Source organism: Squalius cephalus (genome assembly GCF_949319135.1).
Source record: "Squalius cephalus genome assembly, chromosome: 24".
NCBI classification, from domain to species: domain Eukaryota; kingdom Metazoa; phylum Chordata; class Actinopteri; order Cypriniformes; family Leuciscidae; genus Squalius; species Squalius cephalus.
The window spans coordinates 4,556,938-4,583,606 of NC_137145.1; the positions used below are offsets into that span (position 1 = coordinate 4,556,938).

At 37.0% G+C, this 26,669-nt stretch overlaps 1 protein-coding gene across 1 annotated transcript in view; it reads right to left on the reverse strand.

Moving 5' to 3' along the window:
- Window positions 1-735: 735 nt before the first annotated feature.
- Window positions 736-26,669, reverse strand: part of mphosph9 (M-phase phosphoprotein 9) — a 28,435-nt gene continuing 2,501 nt past the window's right edge. The window contains exons 4-24 of the mRNA XM_079862009.1: window positions 25,316-25,405; window positions 20,717-21,180; window positions 19,081-19,213; window positions 18,616-18,688; window positions 18,335-18,420; window positions 17,595-17,705; window positions 17,113-17,510; window positions 15,579-15,728; window positions 13,785-13,872; window positions 12,174-12,389; window positions 12,037-12,084; window positions 11,882-11,946; window positions 10,807-10,908; window positions 9,433-9,555; window positions 9,162-9,322; window positions 7,883-8,053; window positions 6,705-6,825; window positions 6,503-6,603; window positions 4,286-4,503; window positions 3,112-3,180; window positions 736-1,644 (exon numbers count right to left, since the gene is read on the reverse strand). Coding sequence (XP_079718135.1) covers window positions 1,543-1,644; window positions 3,112-3,180; window positions 4,286-4,503; window positions 6,503-6,603; window positions 6,705-6,825; window positions 7,883-8,053; window positions 9,162-9,322; window positions 9,433-9,555; window positions 10,807-10,908; window positions 11,882-11,946; window positions 12,037-12,084; window positions 12,174-12,389; window positions 13,785-13,872; window positions 15,579-15,728; window positions 17,113-17,510; window positions 17,595-17,705; window positions 18,335-18,420; window positions 18,616-18,688; window positions 19,081-19,213; window positions 20,717-21,180; window positions 25,316-25,405 — 3,090 coding nt within the window. The 3' untranslated portion in view covers window positions 736-1,542. The remainder of the gene's footprint in view (window positions 1,645-3,111; window positions 3,181-4,285; window positions 4,504-6,502; window positions 6,604-6,704; window positions 6,826-7,882; window positions 8,054-9,161; window positions 9,323-9,432; window positions 9,556-10,806; window positions 10,909-11,881; window positions 11,947-12,036; window positions 12,085-12,173; window positions 12,390-13,784; window positions 13,873-15,578; window positions 15,729-17,112; window positions 17,511-17,594; window positions 17,706-18,334; window positions 18,421-18,615; window positions 18,689-19,080; window positions 19,214-20,716; window positions 21,181-25,315; window positions 25,406-26,669) is intronic.

Consider the following 26,669-nt stretch of genomic DNA (forward strand, 5'->3'; position numbering starts at 1 on the left):
TTTGTTTTTTTGCAAAATGTCCAAGCAGCTCTTTTCCATACAATGAAAGTGGATGGAGACTATAGCTGTTAAAGGGATAGTTCTGCCAAAAATGAACATTTTGTCATCACTTACTCATCCTCAAGTTGTTCCAAACCTGTATGTGTTTCTTTCTTCTGTTGAACACAAAAGAAGATATTTTGAAGAATGTTGGTAATCAAACAGTTTTACTGTAGCCATTGGCTTCCATAATAGGAAAAAAAACTAAAACAATGGAAGTCAATGGCTACTGTCAACTGTTTTGATTACCAACATTCTTCAAAATATCTTCTTTTGTGTTCAACAGAAGAAGAAACACATATAGGTTTGGAACAACTTGAGGGGTAAGTGATGACAAAATTTCCCAAAAAAACAAAACTATAAATGCGAGAAAGTAAATTTAAGAGTAGTTCACCCATAAATCAAGTCATTATTGTTTAACTATACCTTCAAGTTATTCATTTTCACTGAAAATCTTGCCTTCCGCCCATGCTTTTCCACATACAAATCTGGCAGGTTTGCATTACACACACTTCTTTGTTTACATATTTCCAGAAGGGTATTTTCCTTTTTTGGCTGAATTATGCCTTTAACACCAAAACAGTTGTGATGAATACAAACACATTTCAAGCTCATTTAACGAATGATCTGAGCAAACAACCAAGAGTCTAACATAATAGAGATGTCATCAAATCATAATGACTCGACGCTAAATTACACCGCCAAACACATTCCGTAAGCAGTTTTAATTGTGGAACATTTTTGTGCAACAGTTAAATAGATTCCATGAGCTACAGGAAAAAAAGAAAAGAAATGAACTGTCAACAGCTAACGATGGAAAAGCAGAGAAGAGCATATTTTAAATTTCATGCATCAAAGTAAGCAGCACATCCTGTGTTGCATTGGAAAATGTCAGAGGTCTACCTTTGATAATCATGTGTAAACAGTCAGTGCTGGTTTGGGTTTGTGTTCTCATTTCTACTCATCCTATTATCAGATATGTGCTGTCATTCTCTGCTCTTATATGGCACAGGAAATGTTATCACGTAAATTATTAATTAATGAGCAAGCCACAAACCTGATATTTGAACAAATGATATACCTTTTCAAGTGTCATTTAAATCATAAGACACACAAGTGGAATGGAAACATATGCAAATGAGCTGCCCTGCAGGACTGTATTTTTGCCATTCATTTATCAGCAGCAAATGAATAAAATTAAAAAATATCTACATCATTCACCTGAATGAGTCGAGCGTACAATTTTTCCATATTTCTGTGACATTAAAAAAGTAAATGTTTTTACAAATCTAGGCATTATTAAAATATACTTTATACTATGTTCACCATGTAATAAAACATACAAAATAGATCCTACAGTAATAAAAGTAGAAATATTTACTGAACATGTACATAGCAGAGTCTGTACAGTGGAACGATCGCTCCATTGTAATAATAATTCATATTGTCCAGAATAAAGAAAGCCACTGCATGTGATCATAATTCATGACAGTTCACTGTTGGCTATATGTTGGCAGAAGAACGCAGGATGTTGAATCGTTTTAAAGTCATGCGGATGAATCCGAGGTCGCGGTTCACTTTTTCTAGGCGATTCTCCAAGGACACCTGGGAGATGGATAACATCATGAAGTTTATAATGTTACACATTTGGGTCATTTGTTATGCATAATCATCTTTTAAAAAAAGAGAGCCTTTCATTTGTAAAGTGTTAAATTCACTGGATTATTAACAAAAGTATTTATCACAGCTATGTAACATAAAACACCTTTTTGGGGTTGAATTTCCAGCAAAATTAACTATATTGTGATCAGTGTTGGGTAAGTTACAAAAAGTTATTAATTACAAGCTAATAATTATATCAAGAGGATAGACATGAAACTGCTTTTAATTCTTTCAAATAAATAATATAAAATTTCCTAAATTATGACCAAAGGTTACATTAAACATACATTTAAACATTATATGTTAAATCCACTATTGTTTTATGTAGCATTGCCCTACACAGTCTATACAGTATTTAACACAATTACATCAGAAGTAACTGCAATTAAATAACAAAAAAAATTAAGAGTAATCCCATACTTTACTCTTTCAAGGGAAAAGTAATTCATTAAATTACAGTAATTCATTTCTTGGTATCGCATTACACCCAACGATGATTGTTATGGAAGCTTGTTTCTGCCACGGAATAAAACAATTTAAAAGATAAGTGTGACTTTTTAATCTCACAATTCAGACGTTTTTTTCTCACAATTGCGAGATATAAACTCATAATTGCGAATTAAAAAGTCGGAATTGCTAGATATAAAGTCGCAATTGCGAGTTATAAAGTCAGAATTGCGTGCAATAAATTGCGTGCTTTTTAACTCGCAATATTGCCTTTTTTCTCGTAATTGCAAGTTTATATCTCACAATTCTGACTTTATAACTCACAATTTGCGACTATCGCGCAATTCAAACTTTTTTCTCGCCACTGCGACTACATCACACAATTCTGACTTGATAACTCGCAATTGCGAGTTTATATCTTACAATTCGGACTTTTTTTTTCTCACAATTGCGAGATATAAACTCATAATTGCGAATTAAAAAGTCGGAATTGCTAGATATAAATTCGCAATTGCGTATTAAAGTCAGAATTGCAAGATATAAATTTGCAATTGCGAGTTATAAAGTCAGAATTGCGTGCAATAAATTGCGTGCTTTTTAACTCGCAATATTGACTTTTTTCTCGTAATTGCAAGTTTATATTTCACAATTCTGACTTCATAACTCACAATTTGCGACTTTATCACGCAATTCAAACTTTTTTCTCGCCACTGCGACTACATCACACAATTCTGACTTGGTAACTTGCAATTGCGAGTTTTTATCTTGCAATTCAAAGAAAAAAAAGTCGAGATTTTTCGAGAAAAAGTCGAGAAAAATTGTGAGATAAAAAGTCCCAATTACCTTTTTTATTTTTTATTCTGTGATGATTGTGATATATACCATGAAATAAAATTGCTCATATCATGATATAATATTTTTGGTCTATATATGCATCTGAATGGAAAGCGATTGTGTTCTCACCTCGTCTAGCCTGGTCTGCAACGTGACCCGGGCCCCGGTCCCAGGAATCCGGCTCAGTGCTGCCTCAATCTGTGGAAAATAAATAAATATTCGAGGAAACTGTCACAGCACTCAGCAAATTGCTGGATGGAAACAGCTGAGCTTAAACAACAGGGTTTTGAATTAGCACTCCTCAGCATGATTAGGAAAAGGGAAGCCTGTGCTAAAAATAGACATGATTAACAAGCAGCACTGTAAAGGCAGGTTATGTAATGTGTAGTGCTGAGGACACAGCAGAAACACGCAATCTACAGCCGCTCTCATACCAGCAAGACTCGTGAGGGAGTCACACGCCGTCCAAACACTCATGTGACATTAAGACATGCAATCCATGAGCTTTGAGAGTTCCTAGTTCAGCATGTCTATGACCAAATACAAATGAGCTGAAAATAAATCATTGGTTTTGTCAGCTTATAGAAATTGCTAAAAAATATTATTTGTATTCTTCTACATGTCAAACTCAAGAAACTGAATAATTAGTTTATTAGTTAAATATTCTGAATGTTCCAATATAGTCTGACTTCTGACCTGTAATGCTGCCTGAATCATAATCATACACTGTTCGTTCGTTGGCCAGAGGAGCCTGGTTTCTCCCAAGGTTTTTTTTTTTTCTCCATTCAGACACATGATGGAGTTCTGGTTCCTTGCCACTGTCGCCTTTGGCTTTTGGCTTGCTTAGTTGGGGGACATTTAATATTCAACAATATTACTGATCTGCCTGCATTGACACAATTATATGAGAACTGAACTGAGCTGGACAATTACATATATATTATATAATAATTAACTAAATTAATAACTTTTTTACAACAAACATTAACCATCACTGAATTTACTTAAGCTGGACTGTGACGCTATTTTCTTCTAGAAACAACAACTTTGTTGCATTATCTTCCTGTTATCACTGTAAAGCTGCTTTGAAACGATCTGTATTGTAAAAAGCGCTTTATAAATAAAGGTGACTTGACTTAGTTTATTAAAAATATGTGTATATAATAGTGTGTTTTACTACATAATTAACTACACTATATTATTAAATTGTTTAGCTGATTTATTTAAAAATATTTGACAACAGAATGCCACGAATGAAGTATTCTAGAGAACCGTGTAACAACAGGAAATATCCCACAATCACCTGCTGCTTTTCCTGTGTGAGCTCATCAAAGAGGCGCTCTGCGTCAGCCAGCGAATGAATGCGAGGCTGACAGGAGAGGGACGTCTCTTCACCGGCGTCTTGTGTCTTCAGCGAGCTGACGGCAGGTTCTGGTTCCTCCCAGCTTGACCCGACCGCATGTTCCTCAGATCCACTGCTCTCTGCCGGCTCAGACGAGCCCACGCTGGACTGAGGGTTCCCTGAGAAGGAAATTACCACAAGAGTTACGTTTCCTGAAGGAAATACCACTGACTACAGGCTAGCAAAGTAGTAGTATTAACGTTTTAGGTAAAATAATGGTTTGAAAATCCATTTTATATATATATATATATATATGTTTATATTTATAAAAATGTCGTTATTTCAAATGTAGGCGCGTTGCTCGTGGCAAGCGCGCTCATAATGTAAGAGACGCCGGCGCGACCACAACATTGCCCAACATCAAATGGCAAACGTAATGCAAGCGGAACGAAACTGCTCGTTATTATGTGGTTGAAGGACCATTTATCAGTTTGGACCAAAGCAGCGCGAGCCAATCGTGATCATGCGACACTGTTACTACACGGCGCTATGTGGTTGAAGGACCATTTATCAGTTTGGACCAAAGCAGCGCGAGCCAATCGTGATCATGCGACACTGTTACTACACGGCGCTAATAAGAGATCCAGTAAAGAAAGCATTTGAATTCGCCACAGAAGTAATAACATTGCTGCTAGATCTAGTGAGAAACATTCACATTTCTCCGTTATTAACAGATCAAACAGCGCTGACGTGGAAACCAGGAGAAACATTGTGCCATGAATGAACTATAGTGTCCACAGATCAGCAACATTCACCATGGATTTACTGTAGTAACACTTACTGCAACCATGGAGGTTTGGCAGGAATAGTAGGCTATAATGCCTTCAAGTAACATTACGTCGGTTTTATTTTGACATTATGAATACAATTGCCTCAAATGTTAATCTGAACTAAAATAAACCTTTATTTATAACTACTACAATATTACATTAAATTTTTTCCAAGGAGCTGTTTTGTTTTATATGCTCCTAGAATCAATTATAGCTCCAGAATTGCTCAAAGTAAAAAAATATCATACTTGATGATGTTAGTTTTAATTATAAAAAAAAAAGAATAAAAAATATATATTATTTAAAAATGTTGCAGAAGCACTTGTTCCTATGTGAACTGCCTACCTCTTTGCACTTCAATAAAAAAGACTTTGTGGTTATTTGGCATATTTGTTTTTGCAGTAGTTTTTGGGGGGTTCTTTTTCCTGTAAAGATATCGAGATATATTTTTTGCTCCATATCGCCCAGCCCTAATATATATATATATGAAGAGTTCAGATGCAAAAGCCTCTAAGTGCCATCTAAAATTTTCTTCTAGAATGTTCATTTTTAAAAAGCTTGTATATTTAAGTTCAGTAATTTCACTTAAATGACAATTAATAGGCAATTTGCATTGCCATTTAAGTGAAATTATTGAACTTAAATATACGAGCTTGATAAAAATGATCATTCTAGAAGAAAATTTCAGATGGCATTTAGAGACTTTTTCTTCATATATATATATATATATATATATATATATATATATAAATATATATATAGTAAAATAATATTTAGTGGTCTTTTAATGGTCTTAACCATTTTAATCACAAATCACTGGTCATGGAATTAGCAAGAATTGCACAAATATTGTAGATAAAGTAGCTTGGCACGGAAAAGCCTTCACCAACTTTCAGACAGCTTTTTACAGGAAGAAGTGTCCACTCGATGTTAATCACTTCTAATAGTTCACTGTGGTAGAGATGCATTTGTAATTATATTTCTCTCGCTCTGGAGCATCGCTATGCAACTCGTGTTTCATTGTGATTCATCACTCCGCACAACTTTGCTGAATCACTCCGAATTTTTGGCAGAAATATGGGAAGTTTGATTCAGTTATTCTGTCTTTGATGTTTTTCTGAGTAAGCACCTCTTTTAAAAACATTAAAAATCTTACCGATCTAAAACTTTTGACCGGTAGTTTATATTACACACACATAATCAAAAAAATTATTGTAGAAAAGTATATAAAGTCTATTTGTAAAAAAAAACAAAAAAAACAAGCACTGTAATTAGTGGTCAGTATCACTGTTTCTTCTAGGATTGTCAACATTTGATAACTAAAAGCTGAAAAAGAAAGTAACAATACCTTCCAGTCTCTCAGAAGGATTGAACTGTAACCTCTTCCTTGGACTCGGATGGGACGGTAAAGAGGAGCTGATGCCATTTCGATCAAAACCAAAATCAACCCTAAAAAACAAGGCATTTATGAGACACATCAGGCACATTATATACAGACAACTGATCAGCGCGGATGGCAAGTGGATCAGATAGCAGGACAGAAATGTTACCGGCTCTGCAGGTGTTCCTGGGATGGAAGAGAGTGACCCAACGCGGTGGAGAAGTTCTCAGTTGGGCAGCGCTTAGGACTGGACTTGGCTGAGAGAGGCATGAGTAACGTGTCCCTCTTTGCTAACATTAAAAATAAAATAAAATAAACAATCAGTGAAGTTGGAGTTTTATCAGTTACTTTGAAAATGGCATAATCATACATCCAACACTCAAGTCAAGTCAAGTCACATTCATTTATATAGCGCTTTTAACAGTATAGATTGTTTCAAAGCAGCTTTACAGTGATAATTGGAAATTAAAGTAACAGAGATTGTTTTGGCTTTACAGCAGCTCTAGAATAAAGTTATTGTCCAGCTAAAGTTAGTTTTGATTGATTCACTTCCGTTGCAAAGATCATTAGTTATTAACTTAGGGGGCGCTAACATGACACCGTTCTAACAGAAAACCCTTAACCGGCCCGCTCACTCGCACAACAACACTCGCCTTGTGGCTCGAGAACGCAAGCCTTGAAAGATTTTGGCCGAAAAAAGTTTTCTCTGCACAAAATTCAAAAACGTGAACCTGTGAGAAACTCGCATACTAAAGATTAGGGGTGTAACGATTCCCTCATGTCACGATTCGATACATATCACGATACTGAACTCACGATACGATATTATTGCGATCCTCCAAGACATATGATAAAAGGTTAACAAAAAATGTACCATTGTTTAAAATGCTACATTTGATTTTACATTGTGGAATTGAATATGTTTTGACTTGGTGCTGATAAACCAAAGCACAGGACAATGGTGACTCCAGAATAAAAATATTCATGATTCTGAAGCTGAAAATACAGAATTATTTTAGACGAATATGCTTGCACTCTTTCACTGACTAGATACAGTACATTTAAAATAATGTAGGCCACTTTTTACTGGTAACATTTGGCATTATCAGGAGCCACAAATATTCCCCATTGCATTATTATACTTTATATTCAACATTATATATAGTGGTTTAATGTAGTACTGACACTAAAAATCTGAAAACTTTTTACATTTTGTATTTTGGGTGAACTATACACTATACATATTGTCACTATTCACGATACATATTGTTGCAGGTTTGAATTGCGATATACAGTATTGTGACACGATATATTGTTACACCCCTACTAAAGATTTGGGTCACTTACTAGGTGTGGAGAAAGGGTTGGCCCTCTGTGCTCTGGGGGGCAGAGATGATGACCTGTGACCTTCTGGAGAGAGACTCCTCTGGGCCCTCAGGACAGCCCCGCTACGCTCCTCCGCCGCATCCCTCACAGAACTCTCCACAAAAGCCACCGTAGGCCTCCTCCTAGCCAACCCTAAAGCACATCACAAAGTAAAAATCACCTGAGTTGAGAATATTAAAGAGAAACTAAATAATTGTTAGTAGCTCAGCAGTATTCAAATTACTGTAGCTTTCCTTGTAGATAATAGCTACTGTAAATCATATATAGATATCAATATAGATTATCAAAATGTGGGCTCATAAAATACCCAATATATGCGTTCAAAAGTTTTGGGGTTGGAAAAGTTTGGGAATGTTCTTGATAGAAGTCTCTTATGTTCACCAATGCTAAATTTATTTGATAAAAAATACAGTAAAAACAATATTGTGAAGTATTATTTCAATGTAAAATAACCGGTTTCTATTTGAATACATTTTAAAATGTAATTTATTCCTGTGATCAGAGCTGAAATTTCAGCATCATTACTCCAGTCTTCAGTGTCACATGATCCATCAGAAATCATTCTAATATGAGGATTTGATGCTCAAGAAACATTTACTATTATTATCAATGTTGAAAACAGTTGTGCTGCTTCATATTTTTGATATTTTTGGTGGAAACCATGATAAAAAACAATTTATCTGAATATTGATGATGAATAGAAAGTTCAAAAGAACATTTTGTGAAATGGAAACCTTTTGTAACATTATAAATGTCTTTACTGTCACTTTTGATCAATTTAATGTGTCCTTGCTAAATAAAAGTTAAATTCTTTAAAAGAAATCCCACTGACCCCAAACATTTGAATGGTAATGTAAATATTATAGTCAATAATATTAAAAATGTCAAATACACATTTTCAAATTCTATAATAAATATATAATTTTTTTTTATTACTTCGTATGCGTTTAGTATACATTTGTGTGTCCAAATCTGATGCTGTCACCCTAATAGAAACCCACATTACTTTCGTGCAACAATAATAAGGCTTATTATTTATATAAATTAATAATTAAGTCCTTAAGAAGATTCAGTCTGAGGTTAGTTATTGTTAATTATTTGTAGTGTAGCTAACTACTGTTTCAAAAAAAGCTACACAATTCACAGTACATTCCCCAAAACATTGCAGGAGGTACTTGGACACCATTCAGTCTATCCCAACCTCAAACGCAGTTTTATTAAGGAGAATTTCCAGACATACTGGACGAACTGCAGCCGTTCTTGGACAGAACACGTCCCTCGGTGGCTTTGGTGTCCTCCATCTGGATCAGGGCCTTCATCATGGGCGTCAGTGGGACATCCCTCTTCCTCATCTCTTCACAGTGACCCGGAGTCTGTTCTCTCTCTGGTGGAGACACCCGCCTGATGACAGAGGAGAACACAAGTCAGAAATCAGCTTCTCAAAGTAAACGTGCCACAGCACAGCATGGTTAAGAAATTAATATTGTGTAGAAATATGAATAATGAAGTACCCTCTAGCTGTTCGGTCAGAGGATGTCTGTTCACCTCTGAGACCAACGCCGTTCCTCTTGCCGACATCTACATCTCGCTGCCTTTTACTTGGTGAAAGCAGAAGATCAGGGTGGTGGAACAAACTGGAAAGATTCAATTTGTGAGTTTCAGTACTAACTGTGATAATACATCAATTTCATTGTTTGAAAAAAACAAAACAAAACTAAAACACTGTTTCAGAGTGCTTTCACACTAGCACTTTTGGTGCTCGCCTGACGTCATAGTTCAGCTCATGTTGATGCGAACGCTGTTTTCAGTCCAGGGTTGTCTGGGGTACGGTTCATGTGACAGGGTTTCTGCAGGTTTTACGAAGGTAAATTTAAGACTTTTTAAAGACCTTTTTAAGACCAAGTAAAGAATATTTAAGGAATGAACATTGTGAACACAATACGTCAATATGTTCTCTAAATGTAAATGTTTAGGGAGAAACACAAGTTGTATTAGCAACATTTCAGAGTTTGAAAATATTTGAAAACTTTCAACAGATATCCATTACTTTTTAATTCATTTAACAAAAAAACGATTTTTAAATCAAGACGCATTTAAGTGAGATGCAAAATTACATAACATAAGTCTTGTTTTCTGTCAAAAAGAAGTGACTTTATGATTAAAACAAGAACAAATATCAACCAAGGGACTTAATTAAAAATGAAGTTTTCATAACTTATTGACAGATATTTTTTCTTGTTTTAAGCATAAACTAATCAATTTTTCAAGATTTCATTTTACATTTGCATCTCAAGTAAATGTATATTGATTTAAGGCAGTTTAGATATTTGTTTTGGAAAACAGGACAAAAAAAAAATTAGGAAGATATTCAAATTTTACAATGCATGCAACATTTAATGCCCTAACTTTATGAATTTAAGACTTTCTGCTCTGATTTAACACCTTTTTAAGGCCTTAATTTGTGTAAAGACGAATTAAGACTTTGTAAGACTTTAAGACCTGCAGAAACCCTGTGTGAACTCCGGTATAGTTCGCTGCTGATATGAATGCAATTGTACAAAATCACAGAAAAGAACCACGATTTACGACGATGTAATTCACTAAAACTGTGTGTTTGTGTGTGTTATCGCTCACTTTCCTGACAAGCGTGACTGACTGCAAGCAGAGAGATTTGAACATTTGCAGTTCAGTCGCGGCAGATAGACGCAAGGTTAAAGAAATGTGATCATCAGCTTGATACCATGGTTCGGACCCAATAATATAATGTGAACAGAGACCAGAGGGGAACAAGGAGGGGGAGAAATCAAACTCTGGTTCAGACCAAGCAATGGAAAATGTGAAAGCACCCATAGGCCCTTGATGAAGATGTTTTGTGAGTTTCGTACCCCGCTCCAGATGGCTGCGAGTTACCATGAAGAGACTGACGTGTTTTGCCCAGATTCTCATGCTGCAACTGTCGGATTTGAGTTTCTAGCTTCGAGATGGCCCTTCAAAACCAGAGAAATTCAGAAATGATTAGATGTCTAGTTAGTACACAAAAGGAAATACTAATATATTATTTCCTTTTAACTATAGCATTCATATTACTACCCATCTTATATATAGTAGTGGCCAAAAGTGAAGTCCGGCCTGAGAAAATCGACATCTCCCTTTATTCAAATGCTTTTAAAATTTGTAAAGATTTTGTAAGCATATTGTGTAGTTGTGCTTGGAGTCAATTGTTTTATTTGTGATAACAACCCAATGAAACGTTGACAAATTGTGCAGACATAAATATTGGCCAGGCTGTCATGACCAGTATCCCTATATATTAGGCATGTTCATATAGGTTTTTTTTCCCTAATCTACAACCCAAGCTAAAGCGATCATTGACTATTAACCGACAAATTATGAACATATGCAAAAACAAGAGAGAACCAATGAAATATTATTTAAACTGATTATGTTGTAGTCAATGTATGCTTTGTTTGTGAGCTTTTTGTTTTTCTATGCATTTGTTTTGCATAGTAAAATAAAGCCTGTAGCTGTAGTTTGCCTTTTTTTTTGCCAAATCATTTTTTTCAGATAAATATAAAAATTAAAAATATTTAAAAAAATTAATACTTTTTAAAAAAAATATAAAATATTTTCCTTATATTTCATTACTATCATCACTTTTGGTCACTACTGTATATATTACATGTAAATATGATGAATTATAATAGTAATCATACTAACAAACTGTACAACACAAAATAATTGCATATTAAGAAAATATTTTTCATTTATAATTATTATAATTGGTATAATTAAATAAATTTCAAAATAAATATAACTTTGCTTTAATATTTGTTAAATATTACATTTAACAATTAATTATAATATAACATGCAATTGTTAAATATTAATTTTAATTTAAATTATAAAATAGCAGTTCATATGGTGATCCTAAATGCAGATTTTTAAATGAAATCTGACTACCTTTTCAGTTCACATATTTGATCATTGGCATCAAAGAGCTTGTTTTCAGTTGAGGCCAGCTTGTCCTGTTAGGAAAGAAACAACTTTTTTAGTTTGCGCACTTTGTATAAATTTTGTCGATTTGTGTCATGGTGTCAGATAAAAACAGTTTTCACCTTCGCTCCTTCATGCTCCCTTCTCAATGAATCATATTCGTGGAGGAGCTGCCAAAAAAAAACGCACATCATCACATTGAACTTTACGGTCTGACACAACAGCATAAGGGGCGTTTAAAGGATTCTGCATGGCTCACATCCTGCAGCATCTTGTGTTCTTTCTTCATGCGGGCCTCTTTCTCATCCACCTCTTTACAGGCGTTCTGCATGGCTTCCTCCAGCTGACGCAGGCGGTTCTTCAGTTTGATCATGGTGGCATCTTTCTCGTGGCTGCTGTGTTTGGTCTCTTCTAAGCGCTGCTGCAGGGTCTGGACTGTGGCACTGGCTGCATCATATCGCTCCGGCCATTCCGCCTGGACCACAAACACAAACTTTAGGATAGCAGTGTTTTAAACACATTTTTACCACTTTTCCAGTCATTCATGATCTCTATTATTAGGGACGTCACAGTGAGAAAATATTCACATCGGTATATAAACTTACAACATCGGCCTTACCGATAACACCGGGGGTCAGGTGAAAACACTAGTAAGTTTAAATAGTGGATCAGAATATTGACTTTCTTGAGCCAACATAGTAAATCTTCAGCATATAGTGGGGAAGAAGCTTTGACTTCAATTGAACACAAATGAAGATCTTTTTGATGAAATCTGAGAGATTTCTGTCCCTCTATTGACAGCTACACAACTACCACTTTGACACTTCAAAAAGTTCATAAAGAGATCATAAAACTAATCCATATGAACTGAGCGGTTTAATCCAAAAAAATTTGAGAGACTTGATCGCTTTATATGATGAACAGATTGAATTTAGGCTTTTATTCACATATAAACATTCATCAACTCACACATCAGTTGTGGTAAAAGGGATATTTCACCGCTGGAAAGATGAATGTGTATTTAAATTGGGTCATTTATGCAGCAGAAATGTGAAATTATTTTAAAAGTTGGAGCCTTCTAGACTGAGAAAAGCCAGAAAATGTATTTTTGGCTCATGTGGATGAAATACAACAACTCCCAGAATGCACTTGCTTCGCTGCCCTACGAGGACACTCCCAAGCCACGCCTACCGGTTACAGAGGGCAGTATCGGAGGAAATGATACAGCTAGGCTACTAGTCGACTCGAAACTGAAAAGACGGCGTTTTATCGTGAGATCCCCCTATGGGCGGGTTGAAGACATGCGGGACGAGCTCCTCCTACTGGCTGAAGTCTCTCGCCTCTGGACAAAAAAGCCTCTGATGATGCAAAATGATGATTTTTGGGTCATCTGAGGCTTTTTTCCAGACACACAATACAGAAATTTCTCGTCTCAGGGGGACATGAGGGAGGGAAGCACGGTCACTCGAAAATACTACCGGGTTTCTACTGATACAAAGCTTAATGCTAATAGGTGAAGTATCCCTTTAATGGAAGCTCAAGCATGACCTGCGAGAACCAATGACGTTCATTTCTCGTGTTACGCAGCACGTTTGAGCTTCTGCAAGAGGTTTGTTCTCGCGCATCAAGCAAGGTAGTTGTGTAGCTGTCAACAGAGGGACAGAAATCACTCAGATTTCATCAAAAAGATCTTCATTTGTGTTCCAAATATGAACGAAAGTCTTGCGGGTTTGGAACAACATGAGGATGATTAACGACAGAATTTGCATTTTTGGGTGAACCATCTCTTTAATATCGTTTTGCTGACTGCAAGCACTCAAACACAAGCCACGATGTATTTCCTGTTTTAGATGGAGGCGGTGACTCATACCAGCTGTCTCTCCAAGAGGTGGTTTTTGATCTCCAGCTCTCGGATGCGTGTGCTTGCCTCTGTTAACGCTCGTTCCAGGTGCTGACATCTGCCAAACGATGATCAAAGACACAATCAGTCAGAGTTCATCGGACTCCGCCGATGACAGTGTTTATCGTGCGTTAAACACCAGACACCAGATGTCACCAGACTCACAGTACTGATGTAAACGCAGATAGAAAACAGGCTGAAGAAAGAGCCAAATATTTCAATATACCACATTAGACCTACTAGTTAATCATTATTTGCTTATGAATTTCACTATGCAGTCTGAAACAATGAAGCAGACACTTCATATTCAAATATAAGGAATGCACAAATATAGAAATAATGGCTGATGATATTTATGTTTGGCTAGTAATAACCAATATGGAATTTGTTCATGTACACCAGGGGTGTCAAACTCAGTTCCTGGAGGGCCACAGCCCTGCAGAGTTTAGCTTCAACCCTAATTAAACACACCTGATCAGCTAATCAAGTCTTTCAGGCTTATTTAAAAAAACTGCAGGTGTGTGTGTGTGTGTGTGTGTTGAAGCAGGGTTGGAACAAAACTCAGTAGGGCTGTGGCCCTCCAGGAACTGAGTTTGACACCTGTGATGTACACTACCGGTCAAAAGTTTTAGATCAGTAAGATTTTTAATGTTTTTAAAAGAAGTATCTTCTGCTCACCAAGGCTGCATTTATTTGATTAAAAATACAAACAAAAAACAGTCATATTGTGAAATATTATTACAGTTTAAATCAGCTGTTTTCTATGTGAATATACAGTGAAGTATAATTTATTCCTGTGATCAAAGCTGAATTTTCAGCATCATTACTCCAGTCTTCAGTGTCACATGATCCTTCAGAAATCACTCTAATATGATGATTTGATGCTCAAGAAACATTTATGATTATTATCAGTGTTGAAAACAGTTTTTTACATTTTTATTTCATGATGCTATGATGAATAGAAAGTTGAAAAGAACAGCATTTATCTGAAATCTAAAGCTTTTGTAACATTAAACACAACCGTTCAAAAGTTTGGGGTCAGTAAGAATTTTAATTTTATTTTTGGGGAAAGAAATAAAATAAATCAATACTTTTATTCATCAAGGATGAGTTAAACTGATCAAAAGTGACAGTAAAGACATTTATAATGTTAGAAAATATTGTATTTTAAATAAATGCTGTTCTTTTGAACTTTCGAACTTTCTATTCATTAAAGAATTTTGAAAAAAAAAAAATTTTACACACCGTTTTCAACATTGAAAATAATAATGAATGTTTTTTGAGCATAAAATCATCATATTAGAATGATTTCATGTGACACTGAAGACTGGAGTAATGATGTTGAAAATTCAGCTTTCATCTGAGGAATAAATTACATTTTAAAATATATTAAAATAGAAAACAGTTATTTTAAATTGTCACAATATTTCACAATAATACTGTTGTTTTTTTTTTTATTGTTTTTTATCAAATAAATGCAGCCTTGGTGAGCAGAAGAGACTTCTTTTAAAAACATATAAAATCTTACCGATCTAAAACTTTTGACCAGTAGTGTATGTTTTACATGTTTGTAAAGAAATGGGGCATCAAAACATTAAAATGTACTATAAAAACAGATCTTTTGAAACCTACAGTTTGAATTAATATTAGCAGCAGCTGACAATTTCAGACAGATACTGATAGCAAAAAAAATGCTAATATTGGTGGATGCCAATCTGGAATGTAATATGCAATCCTCCAAAATTGCAGCGTCTTGTTTCTCACCTCTCAAGTAGGATCTGGTTGCTTTTCTCCATGTCATGAGGCAAGTTCACCAGATCCAGCTTTTCCTTCAGGGCACCGATCTCTGCTTCATAGTACGCTCTGAGATCGGCTATGTGGCGGGAATGTTTCTCTCTCAGCTTCTGTCTCAACCTAGCAAGATCAGACCAACCAGAGGAGTTAGTGTGGCATGTCAGATGGTGGATACACCAAATAGCATGGGATAGGTTCAATAAAGATTATCCTTAAACATCTTAAGCTACACTACCATTAAAAAAGTTTGGAGTTGACCCAAATAATTAATGCACAGAAGTTTCCTGCTCTAATCTGTTTCATACATGATACTAAAACATTTTTGTAAGTCTGAATAAAAGCAACTGGTAAACGCCTTCTAAATGCAATTATAAGGAGCATGAATAGTGCATGTTATTTTAAAGATTTTTTTATAGGAACCCAATAACTTATTCCAAACATTCACATATTTCTGCTGATGCAACCAAGGCCATATGGTAAGGGAAAATAATAATGTCTAATAGTGTTTGATGGTTAGGGCTGACTACAAAAACGGTTCCTGAACGATACTTTTTTCGATTCCAATTTAATAAAATAGTTTTTGGTTTGATTTTTTCAGTTTGTTGACTTTTTTACAGACTCAAAGATTCAAAGATATATATGCCTCGCGCTCAAGCGAAACTATGAAGCTTGCTGCAAAGCACTGGTAAAATTAGCCTATTTATTATGAATGTGTCTGGGAAAAATAGCAAGGAGACATTTTAATTGTTTATTAATAAACTAGTGTTTTCTGAGTCAGTGTTGGCTGCAAAGATGAAGTTGACGATGCAGACTCATCTCCACAGTATGTGAACACGCGCGCCTATAGAGATAAATGCACCTTTCATTTGGATTACATAATCAGAGAGTATTTGTTTTCAAGCTTCAAGCTTCTAGCTTTCTATATGCCTATTTCTCATGTCTGTGAGGCAAGTATCCTGTTCGCTGAGTTTCGGTTCATTTGTAACACGCTCTAGTTCTTCTTGCAGTCAGAAGACGGAGTAACTTTCTCCTCTTAAGTTTATTCAGTGCACTGTCAAGCGCTTCATCAGATCTGTCGTGTTGCCGGTCTTGGCAGCAATTATCTGTTGCTGTTGGCATCGAGTCTGGTGAAATGTAGCCGCACTTTTGATCTTTTCCACATCTTTTCATCTATGGGGGTTGGGACGCTTACACACTACAGCCTCACGTGTGAGACACGCCTCTGGGTGTAAACTAGTGTTTTTCCTTGATGCCTTGCCACAGCCAATCATGCTGCATGCTTATTTGGCTCACTGGCGTTGAGGAGATTAACCTCTTGGGTATCAAAATTTGGTGAGGCATCAAAGCAATTCGGGTCGATGCCTAAAAAGTATCAAACTTGATACCCAGCTCTACTGATCGTTATGCATTTAATGTGAGCAAGCTATTCAAAATAATTCAATGATATTAATGCATTGTAAACGGAATTCCATGTTGAATTTAGGGGGATTTTCAGGACTCTTACAGCGAGAGGACAACCGGGTCCTCCAGCGAGGTCTTCCGCTCCAGTTTCCCATTGCCTGCCCCTGGGCCGCTTCTGTTTAGCTTGTACATCTCTTGAGCAGACGGTCCTCTGGGCTGTACGGTGACCGTGGCAGTGTGGCTGCCCTCATCTTCACTGTTGGCCTGGTTTGCTCTCAGTGCAGACGGCGAGGGAGACGCCTGCTGTGCAGACAGACTGCTGGCGTTAGAGATGCAGTCGGTGTCGCTGCGCAGGGCCATGGAGTCGGGGCTGACGGGCGCGTCGCTGCTGCTGGGACAGGCCCGGACCTGCGCAGACGGACTGCTGAAGTGGGACGGCGACGTGAAGCCTGACGTGCGATCTGAGTGCTTCACATGCAACGTGGAGTCCAGAGTCAACACCTGGGAGAGGGAGCAACAGGTGAGGGATGACACTAGACATTTTGTTCCTTAATTAATTCTTGTCTTAATTGGCTGTGCTCTGACCTGAGGAGACGAGGTGGACGAGTTGATTAAGGAGTCCCACTCGTGGCCTTTGGTTTCTGCTCTCTTGTTTTGGTAGATCTCCCGCAGAGACAGACGGTTCTCTTCTGGAGTCTGTGTACAACAGAATAACAACTGTGTTTGGAGCTAAGCTCACTGTGTTCAGAAGGACAGACTTATCCTGTTCAAGCCTACTGTATCAGATTTGATAAGCAAATTTTAAGGCCTCTGAATTATCAACATTATCAGAAACTTTGCTTAAAAACCTGTTGTAAATAATCTTCCACATGCCTTCTGTCGTCTGATTGATAGTTTCAGATACATTTTTTATATATCTTTTTTTTATATAAATATCATGTTAAAATGTGAGTATCAAATATGATCCATCAGAATTTTTAGGAACATTTTTAGGAACATAGTAAAAAACTATCTTTTATTTTTATACACATCATAAAAATAAGCATTTAAATATCATCTTACTAAGACATTATTGGGAGAGATATAAAGTGACAACTGATATTTATATCCATTTTATGCATGTAATCTGCTATACTGTTATAAAGATCTCATTGATTTATATTACAAGCTATCAGAAATTCATCTTTTTGGCCATATAAATATCAGCATCTGCACCAAATTGGATATCAGGGGTGGGAATCTTTAGGCACCTCACGATCCGATTCCAAAACGGTTATTTACGTATTAATTTATTCATTAATTAATTACATTTAATAACAATTTACCTGCATTAGGATGAAGGGAGCACTTTCAAAGTTGTCAGGTAGAGGGCGGTATAACTCACTCTCTTCCAGCTTCCAGTAAGACAGGCCTAAAAATTAAACAGAAATAGAATATGTGAACAGCAATTTCACAATAATCAGAAATGACTTCAGTCTTAAGCACTAATTCAAAACCCTGTAACATTACGCATAACAATCTCCACCAAATCCTCGCATCACAATCACATCCCTCCAGTGTGCTGTTAGACAGACAGCGGAGCTTGATTCTCAGTGAAATGTGTTACCTGAGGCTTCAGACACCAGACTGTCACTTCTCCTTAGAGGCAATGGGTTCATGGAGACAGCACTGCATCCACGCTAGGGGTAAAGCCAGAAAAAACGATGTTTACTAACTCAGAAAGCAATTTCTAAATGCACACAGAGGCCTCTATGAACATTAAAAGTAATAAGGAAAACATTGATGCTTCGTCTTATCTCTGAAACAGCAAATGATGCACCATTTATAAATAAAAAAAATTGAAATTTTGGACAATTAAAGCGAAAGTGAAATCCGACATTAAATATTATGTACAGAAGAAACGATGTATGGACATTCAAAAAAGAGTTCGCTGCTTAAATGAGTAAAAAAATTAACTTCCCAATCGCCGACACCAATATGCCCACAGATTTCTCAAGCATCCCCGCTGCTCATGGTTATTTAAATAAACAACAAAAAAATAAACAATCATTCAATATTAATGTGTGCTTACATCAGGTAGATGATCTGTGTGCTCCTTAGGAGATCCTGCTCCTGCTGTGCTCCTTGTTCGCTCCTCCACATGCGACGTTCGGCTCTTTCTGGGTCTGTGTTTCTGCCGTTGGGCCCAGGAGGTCAGAGGTTGACTACACAACACATATCAACACAAAACAACTGTATCTATTAATGTTATAAAAACAATTTAACAGAGTTCATTAAAGCCAGTGTTATTTTAGTATTATTTATATACTTTGATATAGATATATATATATATATATATATATATATATATATATATATATATATATATATATATATATATATATATATATATATATATATATAGTATATATATATATATATATATATATATATATATTATTATTATTATTATTATTATATTATTATATTATTATTTTTATTTTATATATATATATATATATATATATATATATATATATATTTTTTTTTAGTTTTTTTTTTTTAGTTTTTATATATATGTATATATAGTTAGTTAGTTAGTTAGTTTCAGTTAGTTGTCAAGGCAGCATTCTAATTTTTTGTCTTTTTTTGTTTTTCATCATTACTTGATGAAGGTATATTTTAAATTATTTCAGTTAATAAAATTGTTTTTAATAGTTTAGTTGTAGTTGATAACACTGACTACAACAAAAGGCTATATTTATTATGTATTTGAACATTATAGTCAAAAGTTAAAACACATTTGACTGAATTTATTTAAACATTTATTTTAAATATAATTTTAGAGAAACATTTTGATAACTATATGCACTATATTACTTTGTTGTTATATTTTAACTTAATACCGGGGACACACTTAACGACTAGCTGAAATATTTTAAGAATGAAGTGAAAACATTTCCAGACTGTTTCCAGACTGTGTGCTTGATTTAAACACCGACTGTGAACACCGACTGAACGCAACTTTCTCTGACTCAGGTTTCAAGTTTAATTAATTTATAAAGCACATTTAAAACAGCCACAAGACTGACCAAAGTGCTGTACAACACAACTAAATACAGATCCTAAATATACACACTTTAATAAACACAAATATAATATAATATACATATTTAAGAAAAATGTGTTAAAAAACAAACAAAAAAACAACTTGGTGCGTTTGGGCATGATCAGTCGAAAATATCAAATTACACTCATAATCGGCCTTACAGTCGTTAAGTGTGTCCCCGGCCACCATTTAAATGTTTATATTTCAAAAACAAACTGAACTAAAAAGGTAATTTTATAATTAAAAAAGATGATATAAAACTGCCTTGTGTGTAATGTAAATGTTTATATGCAAAGAGGGTTGATTATTAAATAAAGCTGATTAATGAACTGATTAATTCAATTTATTTTTGGTTTCAGTTTTTGGCTAAATGAAATCTTTAATTTCGGTTTCGGTTTTAAATTCGGTGCATAACTAATTAATAATATCTATAATATGCATTTAGAAAATAGGTTATAGTCAAAAGTTAATCACATTTGACTAAATTTATGAATCTCTCATGTTGATCTAAAAAACTTTGATCGAAAGGCTCATGCTAAAATCTTGTAAATTAGTGTTAGATGAATATATTTCCCATACTTTTGATGACTCCAATCATCCTTAACATCTGCAACTTTACCTTATTACTCTCCGTTTATCAGACATGGTATCGGGTGCGGTCGTCGCAGGCGTCTGGAGTTTGTCGTTGGCTGTGATGGTTTTGCTCAGCTGGTTCTGGGCCTGTGGGCTCGTGTCAGGAACAGGGGACGGTGTAAGACTGCCATCCTGCTGGTTTGGGGACCACAGAGCCTCATACCGTCCCTCAGTGGAACTGGGCCGCCCTGTTTCTAACCCATGCTCCCAGGCGGAGAGAGTCCCATATCCGCTGCTCAGCACGGTAACCATCCCCTCCTCCGAGCTCTCCTGAGGGTGAACGGTGAGCTGGGGATGTGACAGAGGTCCTGGAGCCAACAACGTGAAGGTGTTCTCAGCCGCCGGGTCCTCTAGAGGCCTGTGGATCTTCCCGGGCTCCAGAGAGTGAGTCTGTGTGCTGACTAGGCGGTTCTGTAACTGCACTAAGGCCTTGATCTCATCCTGTATGAGCTGGAAGAAACCATGCAAGAACTGTCTCGATGACAGAATTTTCATTTTTGGGTGAACTATCCCTTAAACATCAAGTTTGTGTGACTAGAAGCATGTTCATTCGCAGAAATGCATGGCATATGTTTCAAGCCTTATGCCGGGGACACACTTAAACAACATTCTAAGACTGAACTGAACACACTCAAGCTGCGTTCACACTACAAGCGACACGATACCATTCATTTCAATAGAGAGCGGGCGATTTCCAGCGACAGTGACCGTGTCCAACGACACGACAAAGTTGAGATCTGTTCAACTTTATGCAAATGAAAAGCGACTTTCGGGAGCGACAACCAATAGGAGTGAAGTCAGTGGAGTCACGTGATCCGTCACTCTTCAGTGCCGAGTCCGACCGAGGTAAGAAGAATGAGAAGCTCATTTTAGCAGTCAGAAACTGTCCTATAATTAATGATATGTCTCAGTGTGCATACGGTGGTACTCGCCGTGATGACTCCGAGCCCTGAATGATTTCGTGAACCCAGATAGACTGGCACTTTTGCTGCAGTTAAACAGCCACGATGGCGAAGAGCACTCTCTGTTTCTCATTCATCTTTAAATAATATTATGCATTTTATGTACTGATTCCATTTACATTTAGACTTTTCCTTCCACAATGTTTGTTTGTAGCGGCAAGAAAATGCATTTGTTGTCTTCAACATGGAGTAACATCCGTGAATGTCACTCACAAACATTACAATGCAACAGTAGTGGGAACGCCCATTAGCGACCTCACCGCCAGCCACTGGCGACATGCAGCGACAAAGTCGCTTGTAGTGAACGCAGCTTAACACACTGTTTCCATCGACTGCAGCAGATTTTAAACACAGACTGAACGCGACTGTGCGTTTGGGCATGATCAATCGTAAGTATCAAATTACATTCATAATCTGCCTTACAGTCATTAAAGGGACAATGTGTAGCTTTTTAGGTATTTTTTTATCTAAAAGCAATATTTTTAATCATAAATATGTCCTCAATGGTGTACAAATACCTATGCCAATGATCTGACTTATCCTCGTAAATGAAGAATTTATTATCTTTATATACATGGGACGGGTAGGTCCACGGAGGCTTCCATGTAGTTCCGCCATCTTGAAAAACTATAATAGCAGAGAGGGACAAAAAGTACTAGGCCAACGCGTTTTCGTTCAGAGCCAGTGTCACGTGACTGAAGCCAGCAGAAGCGGAACAGAGCAGTGAGAGGCGCTTGTCACTGCCCCGGCAAGTTTAAAAGGCTGCACTGCACGGTTATTTATAATGGAGGACCATACATATGCTGAGTCACAGGATAAGAAGTCCTCGTCGTCGAAAAAGTCCAAATTAGACCGTAAATGGAAACGTGATCTGAGATAACAAAAAACAAGGGTTAATGTCGGGATAGCTAATGCAGGAGAAAGCTTTCAAAAGAGACGCTGAAGTTGCCTGCTTTCTTCTCGACAGGTAAGTCATTGTTACGGTCTTAATTACAAGCTTTTCATAGCTTGGTTATGAACTTTATTAGTTTATAGACAGTATAACATTTATAGTTAAAAGTTAAACAGGCTCTTTGATGGGGGTGGTGTGGCGCAATGGATAAGACACATGCCTTTGGTGTGAGAGACCCGGGTTCGAATCCACTGTGAGCCACCAATGTGTCCCTGAGCAAGACACTTAACCCCTAGTTGCTCCAGAGGCGTGCGACCTCTGACATATATAGCAATTGTAAGTCGCTTTGGATAAAAGCGTCAGCTAAATGAATAAATGTAAATGTAAATGTAAATGATGAATAGCAGCTATTGAGTAAAGTAGAGAAGGTCCTAAAAACAAGGTTGTAAGTTTTGTTTGTTCAAAACTAACATTCGTTTGTTCGTTGTGTCAAGTTGTAGTTTGTTTGAAATAACAAACCAGTTCACCCGAAGGAAAACTCGATGAAGTGCTATTAGAAGCTTAGCTTTTTGGTACATAACGGCTACCGTAGATGCAACACGCATTTTAAAAAGCGAGGCGCTGTAGAGCACTATTCGTTTAATGCAAAATACAATTTCACCATTAGATGGGAGAAAATCCTACTTAATGTTCCTTTAAGGGCGCTTTCACACTAGCACTTTTGGGGCCCTATTTTAACGATCTGAAACGCAAGTATCAAACGCGAAACACAAGTAACTGTGTGGGCGGGTCTTGGGCGCTGTTGCTATTATACCGGCGGGATAAATGACTCTTGCGCCCGACGCAAATCTAAAATGGGTTTGAAGTAGCTTCATTAATCATAGGTGTGGTTTGGGCGTAACGTGAAATAAACTAATCAGAGCATCATCTTACATTCCCTTTAAGAGCAGGCACGCTTGTTCCATAGCGGATTGCTATTATAACAGCAGATTTGCCAGGCGCGCGCCAGGAGCGGTTCACAGCCGAGGAGACCGACGTTCTCGTCAGGGCCGTAAAACACAGAGAAGTGACATTGGGGATGGGAGAAACCCACCCAAATTGGTTAGTTACCCAAAAATTTGTTTCGGTTAAACTGCCGTATAATAATTTTGGTAAATGTGTAAGCTAGATTTATGCCTATTTTTTACATCTTCATGGACACCACAATGATATTTTTCCTTGTAATTATGTATGGTTTGCAAAAATGGGAACTGCTGCATCTGTGTAGATGAGCGAAGCAAAGTGTATGCGCATTGTGCACACGCTACATTATGACCAAGCATGCACCCTTAAAATAGCATCTGAACGCGCCACTGACTTTAGACTAGGTTTTTCCTGGTCAGTGGTGGAATTGTTTTCTGAAACTCCAAAATAGCACCAGGGAACGTTTGCGCCAGAAACACTCCTCCTCCTTTCGCTGAACCGCCCCGGGGAGCGCAAATTCATTCCCTAATTTACCAACTTGCGTCTGTCGAGGGAAAAGCCCACTGTGCGTTGGGTGCAAGATAGGGCCCTTGGTGCGCACCATCAGATTTCGGTTCGTTTGGATGATTTGAATGCTGTCTTCCGAACTCGGGTGCACACCCGTGAACCGTACTAGAGTCCGCTTAAAGGAGAACTCTTGATGATGATGTTATTTAAGCCAGCGCAAATACCTGTTTACATCCTGTTTTTCGGTTGAAGTCCAAAGTAGTCGATTGCCGAGTTCACGCGCATAGGCCTTCAACCGAAAAACAGGATGTAAACAGGTATTTGCGCTGGCTTAAATAACATCATTTTTATACATATCTTTCACATCTACTGCAGTCAGACTCACTCGTGTTCACTCCGAAGGAATCACTCACATTTTCTGTGCACTTGTAATGACACATCAAGGATGTTAAGAGGCTAAAAGCAGGTTTAAAACTTGCCCCATTGAAGTCAACAGGGTGCAAATTTTTAAAATAGAATAACTTGGTGTAGGCAACACCGATTTTTGTCGTTGTTCTCTGTATTGACAGCACTCCAAATGTACAAAAAAATGAGCTCAATGTTAAAATTGACCGGAGTTCTCCTTTAAAAGGGTGGTCTGGGGTACGGTTCATGTGAACTCCAGTACGGTTCGCTGCTGATATGAACGCAATCGTACCAAATCGCGGAAGTGAATTGCTATTGATGACGTATAATGTGGTGCATGCGTGTGTGTGTATACACTTACCTTGACGAAAAGCGGGATTGACGCACTGCAAGCAGAGAGATGATCTCTGCTTGCCTCCGCAAAAATTCTCTTCGGCGGACAGCTCGCTGTCTTTGGAACGGTTTTAGTACTTTTGCGGCAGACAAACGCAAGTGTGTTTCTGTATCTTTTCTTTGAAAACAAAACCAAAGGTTCAAAAAAAGAAGAACAAATATGAAGCAAGCAGTTAGCAAGCAACACGATTACGCGCCAGCTGCAGTTTGATGACGCAAGCGTACCGCGGTTCGGATACAAATAATATAATGTGAACAGTCCATCGGGGGCAGGGAGAGGGGGGGCAATCGATCAGGCAATCGAACCAAGTGTGAAAGCGCCCCAAGTGTGTCCCCGGCATTAGACTAGCACAACCAGATTAAACACACTGAAGCACCTTGTCGGCATCAGATACAAAGCACAACACTTGAATGAACACACATAATTTGTTAACAGTCCAATCAGATCCTTTGAGAAACATACCTGTATTTGGCACTGGTACTGCTCCTGCTGAGCAAGGATTTGTTCTTGATATTGCTTTTCCACCAACTGAAAGAGATGAAGCCACCGGCCCTGTTTGAGTAAGAAAACACTGTCACTATGTTGTCCGCTTTTTAATAAAAGCATAAACACAGAATCTCTGGCTGCAAATGAAGGAAGTGATATGACAGACAAACTGGTGTGTTTTAGTTAGATGAGCAAGGAGAGGTTTCATTGTGAAATTTCTACTGTCAATATCAAACACAAAAAACAGAAATGGCCAATCTCAGCATATAACATTTTTAAAGAGGCGATGAAACAGAAGTAGCTAAATATATTTTCTGCTGTATTGTGACATAAATCCGAGTGTTATAGATTGTCAAAAAATAACCGTTAGTCAGCTAGAAAAAAAACAATTGTTTTAGAGAGGAGCATTTTGATAAATGTATGTGCCGTACATTGCACATTCATTATAGTTATATATATTACATAAAAACTGCCTTATGTGCAATGTAAATGTTTATATCCAATGAGGGTTGATTATTAAATAAAGTTGATTAATTAACTGATTAGTTAAATTTGTTTTTGGTTTCAGTTTTCGGCTAAATTAAATCTTCAATTTCGGTGCATAACTATTAAAAAAAAATCAAGTTTTTAAATGTTGTCTATGTGGTGTTTTTAATATGCTTTAAGACAAACCATGTGCAAATGCACAAATCAACACCATTGCTGAGTATTTCCTCCTGAGTAGTGAACCAAAAACACGCTTTGAAATCGCTGGTGTTTCTGACGTCACAAACTACCCTGTAACCAATCAGATCAACGTGTGATCGTCAACCAGTGGATCTCTGAGCTGGAGTGAGTGAGTGGAGGCGGGGCTCATTCGCATATTCATAGAACTGCGTATAAATGAGGCAAGGGTGTTGAGTTACATTCAAGCTATTTTAAGACATGAAGAATTTTTTTTTTCAAGGAAAAAAGGTTTAAATATGTCATTTTGTTGATCAAAGATGAGTTTTAAAGCAGGGCTATGCAGTTTCGGGAATTTCTTCGCCGTATTCTCGCTTTTTGCTCGCAGGTTTCTCTATAGAGCTCCCCCCACAGCTTCGGAATAGATATTTGACAACACTGTCGAAAAACTCGTTGGTGACTCTCAGATACCAGAGGCTATAGATCAACGACATCAAACCAGATGGGACATTCTTTAAAACGTCTTCTTCATTCGGGTTCGAACAGCGTGAGGGAGCGCAATAATGACAGAATTTTAGCAGATTTTTTTGCCGTAAAGCAATTCGTTACATCGCGAGACCTGATATCACGCGATACTTCCTGACGCTGAGGCCAGCAAAGTTGCAAG